The 12,621-nt window shown below is 38.9% G+C and overlaps 1 protein-coding gene across 3 annotated transcripts in view; it reads left to right on the forward strand.

The window, feature by feature from the left end:
- Window positions 1–12,621, forward strand: part of raph1a (Ras association (RalGDS/AF-6) and pleckstrin homology domains 1a) — a 137,505-nt gene that overhangs the window by 102,792 nt on the left and 22,092 nt on the right. For all 3 annotated transcript variants that reach the window (XM_088931013.1, XM_088931014.1, XM_088931012.1), the window contains 4 exons: window positions 522–681; window positions 6,002–6,123; window positions 8,801–8,866; window positions 9,694–9,837. In XM_088931013.1, the coding sequence (XP_088787139.1) occupies window positions 522–681; window positions 6,002–6,123; window positions 8,801–8,866; window positions 9,694–9,837 (492 nt within the window). The remainder of the gene's footprint in view (window positions 1–521; window positions 682–6,001; window positions 6,124–8,800; window positions 8,867–9,693; window positions 9,838–12,621) is intronic.

Raw genomic sequence — 12,621 nt, forward strand, 5'->3', positions numbered from 1 at the left:
TCAGATTAAAGATAATTTTAGATTAAAATGATGTAGGTGTCAAGCCTCTAAAGGTGATATAAAGGCCTTTCTAAACCAGAAAATCGCAGTTTTGTACTCTGTCATTCAATTCAAGGTGCTTTATTAGCATGACCGATGGGTACAATCAGTGTTGCCAAAGCAAATGAAAGTAATGATATTTACATTAAACAAAACTGTCATTCTCTCTCTACAATTGCCTTTACTTGCTTTAAGATCAAGGGTCATATCTTAAGCCTCGGAAAGTCTGTTTCCATTGACAAGTATTTAGATTGATAAATATTAGTAGATTTACTGTACTTGCAAAATTGTCATGTCTTTTCTGTAGGATCAAAATACTTTTCAACAGTTTGATTTACAGTACATAAAGGAATTCACTAAGACCCCCCAGAATCCCTGTGGCAATATACCTCGACCTGGACTGTTAGCGATTGTATTGGTTTTGGTTTTTTTTTTTATCCTCACAAATCTGTTGTGACTCCGGACTTCTCTTCCCACCTCAGCTGGTGATCAGGGTGCACATGTCCGACGAGAGCTCAAAAACCATGATGGTGGATGAAAGGCAGACGGTCAGACAGGTTCTGGACAGCTTGCTGGACAAGTCCCACTGTGGATATAGCCCTGACTGGGCCCTAGTTGAAACCATCCCAGAGCTACAGATGGGTAAGTGAAGTGCACTGTGCACCTTTCCACCATTTGAGTGTATATTTAGAACTTCTCACTGGTGACGCTGGAGAATGTTCACTCCTCATCTTTTTGAGAGTGTACACTACTCTCGTATTCATCCCACTCTTCCTCCGAGCCATAGTTGAAGGAGACAAACAAAAATTATGACTGGACTGTACCAGTCTCCACCCTCATACAAGTGGGTTCCTGGCATCTGAGCGTCTAAAAACCGTACAAGCAGATAGTCGCAGAGTCTTCAGTACATTTCCAGCAAGGAAAGTTCTGCCAGGTGTGTTCAGTTGTTGTAAAATAACTAACCGTTTTGCTAAAATTGCTTCATGATTGAGTCATCTGTTTTATTATACACTTTTATACAAATCCAGGGGCTTTGGTCTTGGAACATACCTCACGAAATGAATGATAGTTGCTTATGATTTCCCACAATGCAGTACGTTTACAAATGAAATAAAAGCGCAAACCTCCTGGAAAAGGTTAAAAGAAAACCACGCATCGCACAGCACGGCCTTTCTAAAACCACTTCTCTCGAAATGACATATCCCCATGAATAAAACAGAAATTCCAGAAATTTGCAAAAGCCTCCCGAAGCATTTCAAAAACATGCTCTTAGTTGAAACATGTATCCTGAAACAGCCAGTTTGCAGGATTTGCCAGGATATAATCACCATTCCTTGTCAGTGGGGTAGGATATGATCCTGAGCCCTTGTGCTGGTGTGAGCAAGTCTCCTATGTAGGCCTGATGCAGTCACGCATGAGAGTTAACCTAAATTTCCATGGTTCACAGAGTGAAGATCCCATCAGGTCTTAGTAATTCAGAACCTCTCCAGAGACTGAAAACTGTCCACATGTGTGGAACTAATTTAGCCAAGGGTAGACCAGCCGAAAGCTTCCTATTCAAAGAAAACTGACCTTTTAAATTAAACCAGCACCTCAGTGGTGGTATTTGAAATGGCCACTTGTGAACGTTTGTAAAAGCCGGCAGATTCAGTTCGACATTGTGTATTTATCAAAGTTTTGAGACCTCAGGGTTGTCAAAATGAGCCCTTGACCGGTGTGTTATGTTAGAATTGCATTTCATTCAGAGATTTGGTAGTGCCTTCCACTGAACAAAGTTTGAAATGAAGAATTCTCTTTTTGCAAAACTGTTTTCATTCAGGTCTCTTCAATAGTGTCACTATGAGAAGTTCTAACTCCTAATTACCCTAAACCTTTTCATGACTGCATGTTTGCTAAAATGTAGCACCTAAATATTGCCCTGTACTACTGCAAACATAATTTACAACTCATCTGAATTTGACCAGTAGGGATCCTTGTATGCCCTCAGCAGTTGGTGCTGGAGTGTTTTCCAGTAATGAAGTGTGCTGTGCTGCAGTTTTCCTTATTTTCTTTTCATGTGTGATATTTGCCAACTCAAGGGGGCAGATTAGGTCACACTGACGGTGAGAGGCATCGTGGTGGATCAGTAAACTGTGGAATGCTTGAATAGTGCTTTATTAATACAAGAAACTGCTTGGTGTCTTGGTTAAGGTACATTACGGCACACAATCCAATTTGGCCTCATAAAAAAGTGAAGAACAAGAAAGCACATGCAGACTTTAAAAAAGTTCCCATTCTGTGTCATCTCTAAAAAAAACGCAGCAAGTAATCTGGAGACATAATTATTGGGGCTGGTATCAGGAGAGCCACCTGTCCCTGCATATGTTGTATTATATTTTAATATACTACTGAATTTTAAATGGGAGTTAGGTTTTGCAGCACTTCATTTTGCAGATAAAAACAAGACCAAATCAAACTTTACATTAATTGTTTTAATCGGCAGATTAAAGAAAGATAAACACAATACATAATGCCTTGATTGTGCCCAGCTACTTTCATCGCAATGGGGTGTATTAATAAGAAGTCAAGCTCTAACAGTGACTAAACCAAGCCGTAAAAAAATAGTTTTCAAAGCACAAGCTTTCTCTTCTCCATATGGATATTACTCATCAGTCTACTTAAAATCTTTCTGGAAAGGATATTGGTAACTTAACAGAATTCTCTAACCACATAAAATGACATTAACAACTTTCCCTGTGTGTATTTTGGTAAGAGTGAGTATTGTGACTTCTGTTTTTCCTAGTGATTTTATTTCTGAACTATGCCTCTGGTTTTGTACTGTTAGTATAGGATTGACAGGGGCATTCAAAATAAAATCTCAGAATTTCCCAATTTGAAGAAAAAGAGCACCACAGTTTCCTTCTAAAGCAGACCTTCCTGCTGGCCAGTACAAACATGTGCCTGAATCCTGCAGTGGAAACAAATAGTAATTGTTAAGCTTCCTTCCCTGAATGACATCACTTGCTTCTTAAGGCTACAATTTCAGAGCCTGCCCTTGGGTTTCAATTAAGGTTTTTTGCTTTCTCAAATCTTCACTTCTTTATAAGTAGCTGAACGATAAAACCAGCATCTCGCAGTGCAACTTGCACTTTCCGGACCTTGAGATCAGTCGCTACCCAGATCCCCGTAAATCTAATGAGATCCAAAAGATCCCAGAGCACTTCACACTAGAAACTACTACATCCAACTGTTGAAGAACAGCATCCAACACACTGTAGCTTCGAACTTAAGCAAGGAAATCAATTCCCTCCTTCTTGGGAACATAATGTATGCCAAAAGTTTTTTTTCATTCAAACTCACACAGTATCCATATTAAAAGTTCTGTTATTAAAATACGAAATTCAAATGCTAAAAAAAACATGGAGAGAGAAAGTTCCAGACCTCAGCCTCAGTTCCAATAGAAGCCAAAATAAAGAAATCTTTCTGTGCCTTCCTTCCAGATTGCTCCCTTGCTACTGTAGTGATCTGTGGTGATCAAATAGTAAGAGTACGTTTCGAGAGATCAGCTAGCCAAGTGAACTGCACCAGGCGATTGGCTTTAAAATACAATATATCTTCCTTCAGTGTTGATGCTGAAGACCAGTCCAAGCTGTTTTTGTCAGCCTGTCCCACTTTCATTTGAAATAGAATTGGGAGCTATATCATCTTAATTTACGAGCAGTGGAAATAGGAAAAGACTTAATCCTGCACAGGGTTTTTGAAGGTATGAAATGCATTCAATAAATTGCTAGGCTGTAATCCTTGAAATGTGAACTGCAGTTAAACAATGCAGATGAATACTTTCATTGTGTTAATGTTATTTGGCCAGTATTGTGTTTTATCATAATCACACAGGTAGTTTGATAGAGGCAGGTTTATAGATGCTATAAAAGAGGAAGATTGCTGTGGTTAGAAACGGGTGCAACAAATTGCTTCCTTTTTCAAAAGCTTCTGCTTTTGATGAAAATTTCAGGACAAATCCCTTAATCCATCTGAAGTTGGCATTTAAGCTTCCTTCAAATTCTACGTGTGCACACAAGAAAACCATGTTGCATACGCTTTCTGTATATAGTGTCCAAAACAGTAAGTGGTTAAAAAAAGGAACAGGGAGGTGGGGGGGCATTTGCAAAACAATTTTATTCAAATCCAGATTTGGTTCTGAAAAGATTGAATAAAAATATTGGTGCAATCAATCCAAAAACATGGCTTTGACAAGTAACTGAGTTTTGGCTTTTACTTGTTTGATTATTCACAGTAATGTGCAATTCAGCTATCTTTTGGACAACAGTTGCAGATTGCTATCATTATCAAATAGATCTTTCTTTCATTTTCTTATTGTTAGCCTTTGGAGGCTGCATGGCCCATTATAAGAGCAAAATATTGTATTTGTCATAATCGTCTCAAAGCAGCACTGGATCTGCTTTGCCTTGTTATAACTAGATGATAGGGGTGCATGTACAGAAGGTAATAGTGAAAGGAAAAGAGGAATTGTGATTCCCAGTGAGTGTTCCATCTGGATGGAGGTCTTGAACCGATAGCTGTCAGTGTTACTCATTCTTTCCTGGATTCTGGATGATCATTAATGCTCTTATGATTGTTCAGGAAGAGCAAGCCCAGTGACATTTTTATGTGGGATGGCTTACATGTCTGTGATCTTTGTTTTATTTATGAGAATTTATAACCAAGCATACAGTCTCGGAGGTTTATGGAACGAGGTATAAGGGGTATCTTAAAAGATGGAGGGGGGGAAAAGAGAATGTGAGCTTTTCAGGCAATAAAGCAAATGGTAACTGTTAAGACAGTTGATATATTGGCATATTTTGATGCAATTAAACCATCTTTTTAAATGTTTGACCTAAGTCTGTCGGGTACTGTACATTAGTTGCACCCAGTCAAATTCTTGTTTTTTTGCTGGCTGTAGTTTGAATACAAGTGAAGGATGACTCAAAATGGTTTTAATTGGTATCCACTCTCCTTATTTCTTACTGATTCAGTCTGGGCATGTTAATGTAGTTTGACTTAAAATGTCCTTTTCTTGCCTGAGTTTTCTGTGTGTTTTTTTTTCTTTATAGCTATTGTATTTGGGGGTATTGCATTCTTTTACATGGTCTGTGGAATAGGTAACAGAGGTTTCTTTTTGCACATTTTGAATTTTGGTCTCTGACACAGCATTGACACTTTCTAATCTTATAGTGATTGAATCTGGATGTTGTTACAGACCCAGTCTTGTCTCTTTGTTCTCAGCATCTTTAAATCAGTGGTGGCCTTTTGAAATTTGATGAGAATTTATTTGGTTGTGTAGTAGTCTATGACAATGTTAAAACTTAGCATAGTCAAAAAAAAACACCTTTTTAATAATGAATAATGAAGTACTAAGACTTCTTAATCTTATTCAAATTTGAATACGAATGTCCTCAGCTTTTGCACAAAAACTTGCAGTAGCGTGAGAATTAAAGGATTTGTAATTTATTGAGATTTACACATCTAGAAACTAAATTCATTTTCTTTAAAAATGTTCTCATTTTTATTCAAGTTGTCTGTCATGCAGAAAAGTGAAAAATCAGTGTGACTTGTTTGGAGATATGCTTGGTTATAATTTGCTTGTACAATGATAGTTTATGGCTCATTCACATTCTTCCTCAAATAAAATTGAGTTTTTGTCTAAAATACTCCAGTACCTGCACAGATCCATGTTCCCAACGTCATCGCCAACCAACCTCAAGTCTTTAGAAACTCCAGTACCTTACTTCTTCAAACACTGTTTTAGATTAAAGACCAAAAACAAGACATGTATAATAATTTTCAGAATTTAACACGGATCAATAGTTAAGTGATTTAATTTGTCTTTTGTAAAGCACAAGTTCTTTGAAAACTGAAACGATTTAAAAACATGATCAGAAATTCAGACTGCAACTAATTTCTTGTTCCCCTTCAATTACCTCAGAGAGAATTTTTGAAGATCATGAGAATCTGGTGGAGAATCTGCAGAACTGGACGAGAGACAGCCAGAACAAGCTCATGTTCATCGAGAGAATCGAAAAATACGCCTTGTTTAAGAACCCACAGGTGAGGTGGCAGGTGTGAAGGCCTAATGGACGATCTCACCAGCTGAGCTACTCAAAGAATGAAATTGGCATAAAAGAACAGCTGGTAGAGTTTGAACCAATTAGAAAGATGGAAATGGATTCATCCTAGCAAGGTGTCACGTTATTCACATATATCTGTCTCTGTAGCATTTCTTTGATCTTTTTCTGATTTTTATACTTCATTAAATGTGAAATTGTACTGAATTCAAGCAGTCATTTTACTATGAAATCAAATAGTATTTTTACTTTCATTATATAAGTGGTCTAACTTTAATGTACAGGAAAACCACTTTCATAATTCCTCCTCTGTTCTCTCTTTTGAATTCCTCCAAGTTAGCCCGATCTGTATAAGGATTGGAAAATGCAGATCTGGAGCTGCAGAGAACTAATTCTTCTGCATGTTTTACCAGTCTTTATAAAACTAGGTCATCATATGCACAAAAAATAACTAAATAATTGAGTATTAGCCTTCAAGAAAAGCTGTAGCATTTCTGTTGAGCTGTCCTTTTGGGATCCAGAGAAGTGCTCTTTTATCTGTTTTTTGTGTTTAACTGTCTGTTTTTCCTGTTTGTATTGTTCCTTTTAAAGTTGTAGGTTTTCAGCTGTTGAGTTGAATCATATCATGCTGTGTAATACTTCGGTTTGCTACATTTCCAAAATGTTGAATTCACATATTTCTTCACTGTAGATACACCATGAGACATCTATGCTGTCTTAAATAGTGCCAAGTTACCCAGGGAGTGGCTTATAGGGATTCTAAACATTCTGAAGCTGACAGATGTATTAATGTTATGCCTCATATTTTTATGAAACAAAAGCATCTGAAATTAATTCCAGGAGGAATATTATGTTTTAACAAAGTTGTATCAAATGGTATCTTTCAAAGAACAGTATAATTGATCTGTGTTATAAGCAAGCCGCATAAAATCCGAAAGTGATCTGCATGACCTTTCACTACAGGTGGAGTAATACTTTCTTGGATTAAGCGAGAGGAGTTAATCTCTTGGTAGTAGTGTCACAGCACCTATCCATATGAGTTTTAAAAATCCTCAAATTTGCCACCCTAGGATAAAAGGAAATAATAATAGAGTTGAGCAATTCCAAAAAACGAACTTGGATTTTCTTGGCTTGTCGATTGATACTGCTTTCAGTGAATTGCCACAAAAGTGAACCGAGAAGGGTAAAGTAAACATATCTTAGATTCAGATGTTTCATAAAAACAATATGGTGCAAATATCGAAAATCTCAAACTAGTTAGGCCGATAAATGGTAGTGAGATCAAAGGGATAAATAAAGCTTGCCTGGAGTCCATTGCTCTACCTTTGAGGATTTTGAATTCTTGACTCTAAGCTGATCCCAGCATAGTCCTTTGTGGTCATGACTAAAAATATTTGGTTCTTTTGACCTATCTGTGTCTTCACAGATGATAAGTACTACATAAATATGAGTTAGCATTGTTAGTAGTGTTTTTAAAGTTGTCCCGAGTGGCACATTGTTCAAAAGCACTGTTTGCTTCACCTAGGAGGGTGAAGAGGATTGGGACCTGGAATTAGGCAGAAGGACTGCGATACTCTCTCCAGTACTGTGCTGTCTTCAGGTTCTACTGTGTCCCATTTACGATGCATAACAGCGTCTCACTTGTGCTGACGCGGCTTTTTTAAAATAGGCTATTCTGTACTTTGTGCTGAATGTAACAGTTTGCAGGAGCTGATTCTGCCCTGGGGGCATGCTGGGAATTCTGCACATATATAGTGTTAAAATGCTTGTTTCCCGTTAACTATAGTTTCTTTTTTTAGGTGAGAAGTACAACAAGCAGCTCTCTAGGGATGAAATAACAAATTTACTTGGCAGCAGCCAGTCTGCTTGTGCATTTCACAGGCCTTTACAGGGCATGCCGAGTGTATTAAAAATAGTTTACTTCAAGAGGTAACGGTTATTCCTATGTTGTTAAGGCACAGAAGTGGGGAAAGCAATAAAAAAGGCAAACGATGTTAGGCTACATACTGTAGTTAAAAGCGTAGAATTCAAATTAATGGGTGCAATGTTAAAATTGTATAATGCACTAGTTAGGCCTCATTTAGAATGCCTTGTATGGTTTTGATCACTATATTACATAGAAAATGTTGCTGTGCAGGAATCAGTCTAGAGTACAGCAACCAGATACTTCAAGGAATGTCCTATACTGACAGGCTGAAGGAACTGAACCTTTTTAGTTTTGAACAGAGTACGCTACAAGTGGACCCGATACATGTGTTCAAAGTTCTCAAAGACATTGACAAAGTAAAACCCAGAGAACTTTTTTCAGAATGAATGGTGAAACACAAGCCAGAGGATACAAGAGGACGATACTTGCTAGTGCATTTAAAAGCAAGAAGATGAGGAACTTTTTTTGCTTCTTTACCCTAATAGTTGTGGGAGAAGGGTGTTAGTCTGCACCAGTTATTGAAGGTGTAACTCTGGCTTTTCAAGAGGAGATCCTTGGATCAAATAATTACCCAACAGACTAGCTGGATCATATGACCGATCTTTTGTGACCTTGGTCTTGTTTTCTTCTGAATCAGGGCTTGAGTCCTGGACAGGCTTGTTAGTGGAGAGAGAGAGGTGCAGTGTTTTTTGAGTGTAATCCTGATTAGGATGTCTCTCTTTGTGAATGACAGAACTACCTACTGGGCAAGAAGGAGACCTCTGAAATGGCAGACAGGAACAAGGAAGCACTACTGGAGGTAAAACTGCACGCATTCAAGTTCAGCTATTAGAGTGTCCACAAGGAGGGCATGAATTATCCTTGTGACATACCTACAACGGGTAAAGATAAGCATCAGGCATTGCTTGAGACACCTCATTTAAAGCCTTTAGATTAAAAATAGGAAGTCCTTAGGGTTTCCATGTGGCCCTTCCAAGCCTCCACTAGTTAAAAAAGTGTGCGTACTGAACGGACAGTCTTAGTGGCCTAAACAAAATATTCAAAATTCAGGCACAGTTTTCATTAATGGGCTAAATTTAAACTTTGTTCTAGTAATCAGGCCATACAGATTTTTCAGTTTAGCTTTTAAGGAAAGACAGAGCTGTGTGTTTAGTGGGGAAAAAAAAAAAAGATTTGAAAGAGGATTTGTCAGGATCTTTAAACTTGATTTCTGTGCCAAATTTTGCATTTCTTCCATGTAGCATTGCGTTTTACGTAAAACACAGAAATAAATGAAAGGATAATTGCTGTCTACTTGCGAACAGGCACGATATAGTAAAGTCAGGATCGCATGAGCTCCTGACTGGTCAGGCAAGGTGCTCACTATGAGTGCAGGAGAGCTCCGTGATCTAGATGTCACGGGTTCAAGCCTGGGTCAAGTCACCAGGGACAAGAGCCGCCATGAAAAGGGCTGGAGTTAGTGGCCATAATTCTCCACACAAACCGTCAATTCCAAATGACGTCAAAATAAAACAATAATTGAAAAATAAGTTTAAAAAATGTAAGCATTTTCCATACATTCGCATGTGTTAATGCCCGTTTTGCGAAATAGCAGCCACAGCAGTGACGGACTTTTCTTTTCCACAGGAGTGTTTCTGCGGGTCTTCGGTAACCGTGCCGGAGATTGAGGGCGTCTTGTGGCTGAAAGAAGATGGGAAAAAATCCTGGAAGAAACGCTACTTCTTGCTCCGAGCCTCTGGGATCTACTTTGTGCCCAAGGGGAAAGCCAAGGTGAGAGCCAGGACAGGCCCCAGTGACAGAACCTGCTGTCAGTCTATACTATATGTGTATCCAGGCCAGCCTGGCTGTGTAACACAAGGTTTCTTGATACTTTGGTTGCTAAATTAATGCGAGTAATATGAGGTTAAATATGTAAGAAAGAACCCATCCATTGCCTTGAAGGCAAATTTAATGGCCATAGCTTTAAAATCGAAATATGCGCCTGTATCCTAAAGACATATTGCAGACTGAGAAGCTGATTTCTGTAGCCAGGAAAGACTTTTCAGTTGAGCAGTTGAGAAACCTGGAAGCAATTGTAAACCCAACCTTTCAGTTCCAAGTCCACAGGCAAACAGCAACATACAATAAAAGTGAAAGTCAAGTGCATGCAGGACAGAGAATAAGGACAGGATTGATTGGAAGTGTGTCTTCCTAATTCTCACACTCTTATCTATGCCTTGCTCTATCCTAGCACTGTGGTTAAGTGATAACTCCAATCTCGGCCAATTCGCCGCATCTGGAATAGATCTGGCTGGCTGGTTACTCCTCAGCTCAAACGATGTCTTTGCATTCCCGGCCCTGATATTGGATCCAGTCCTGCCTTGATGTCATTTATATGATGCGCTTTACTGCTCTGATCCACTTTATTAAAAGTTGTTTGGGGAAAAAAAAGCAGAATAAGGGGGGAAGTTAACTTCATAATGTTCAGTTGTCAATCATATTAGTTTTAGAAAGCAGCTTGATATTTTGTTGTGTTCTGTTCTTGCTTACTGTCCCACACTCTCTGAATTCAGTCGCTGAGATATTGGGACAGAATTCTTTGTTGTGTTTGTTAAGAATCACAGCTGCAGTATGTAATTACTGTCTTTCCTGGGGAACGTGGGTCATTTCTATTTCGGAAATCCAGAAGAACATCTCACATGCGTGTACATCTGTACAAAATTCTCCCCCTCCTTTAAATTTATCAGTCTTTGATCAGTGTAGATAACCCTGCAGTGCTCACACTCCAAATCAGGTGCACACCTTCTAATTTTTCTGCTTTTCATTGCTTTGATTCTGCAGACTGCTTTCTCTTACTGCATTGTTTTTCTTTGCTTTCATTTCTAAAGAGTGTGCACTCAAAATCATTCTTTTCTGATGCGTTTTTGTTTTCTGGCCAGAGAAGATATTGATTTATGTCTTAGATCACTTTCTTTTGTTCCCCACTTTGCTAAGACCTGGAACTATGAATGAAGCTTCTTGGCTGTGTCAACCTGTCTGCTTTCCTGGCTCAAGAATTTGAACTTTTTCATTAACGAGCCAAAGACAACTCACAGCATTTAAATCTGATCGTTCCCTAATGCCAACACTGCTTCTCAAGTGGCAAAATTGTCGATTATAACCCCTGTTATGTGGTTTATGATGGGTTAATAATAATAATAACTACTTACACTTATATAGCGCTTTTCTGGACACTCCACTCAAAGCACTTTACAGGTAATGGGGACTCTCCTCCTCCACCTCCAATGTGCAGCCCCACCTGGATGATGCGACGGCAGCCATACTGCGCCAGAACGCTCACCACACATCAGCTATTAGTGGGGAGGAGAGCAGAGTGATGAAGGGATTATTAGGAGGCCATGACTGGTAAGGGCCAAGGGGAAATTTGGCCAGGACGCCGGGGTTACACCCCTACTCTTTTCGAGAAACGCCCTGGGATTTTTAATGACCACAGAGAGTCAGGACCTCCGTTTTACGTCTCATCCGAAGGACGGCACCTGTTTACAGTATAGTGTCCCCCGTCACTATACTGCGACATTAGGACCCACATGGAGCACAGGGTGAGCGCCCCCTGCTGGCTCCACTAACACCTCTTCCAGCAGCAACCTTAGTTTTTCCCAGGAGGTCTCCCATCCAGGTACTGACCAGGCTCACACCTGCTTAGCTTCAGTGGGTTGCCAGTTGTGAGTTGCAGGGTGATATGGCTGCTGGGTTATGATGGAGGATAGGTTTCTGAACTTAACAAAAGCAACTATGCTTAACATAGCACGAAGGGATTTTTTCGGATGAAGTTATGAAATGATGAATTTCACTAAAGTGAAATAAGTGTCACCTACAGACATTTCTCATTGGGTTTAGAAAACAGGCCGTTAATATTTGTTTTGTTTTTTTGAAACCAAATTTCTAGATTAAAGCCAGTAATGCTTTCATTAGAACCAGACAGTTTGAAGACTGTCATGTGCTTCCTTTTGGATAAGGAGCACGTAGAGGTTAAATAAACACTGAATTAATAATCTGGGCTGAACTCAGCCCAAACTCTGAATCAGATTCCCACTCCAATTGGGGTAAGTCGGAACCTGGCAGCCTTGCAGTGTTCTGGCCTTTGTTCAATATGTGTTTCAGGAAAAATGGAGTTGTCGTGAGTATACTTATCTAGTCAACTGCACATTTTCACAAGATTTAATATTCCCATTGGATCTGTTTTAATGTTGCCTATATTTGTTTCTCACTGGTCATTGTCTCTTCATTGAGAAGAACACCATTCAGAAGAAAACCGCTCGGCTTTAGGGAGGCGTAAAAAAATGTTTAGTGGGTTATTACTCTTACTTTTTTTAAAATCGCACCCAGTACTGTTCCCATTCCATTTTTACTTTGTTTCTCAAGGTTTTCCTATTTTTCCTTAATGGGAACTTCATTTCAAATATTTCAAAATATTTTTATATTTTGGGGTTACAAAGAATCAGCATTTCAAACCACAATAAAAGTAAAATGTACACAGTAATGTGTAAAACCTCCAATTTACATCTCAAAATAGAT

The sequence above is a fragment of the Atractosteus spatula genome, chromosome 13 (assembly GCF_055471065.1).
Source record: "Atractosteus spatula isolate fAtrSpa1 chromosome 13, fAtrSpa1.hap1, whole genome shotgun sequence".
Lineage (NCBI taxonomy): Eukaryota > Metazoa > Chordata > Actinopteri > Semionotiformes > Lepisosteidae > Atractosteus > Atractosteus spatula.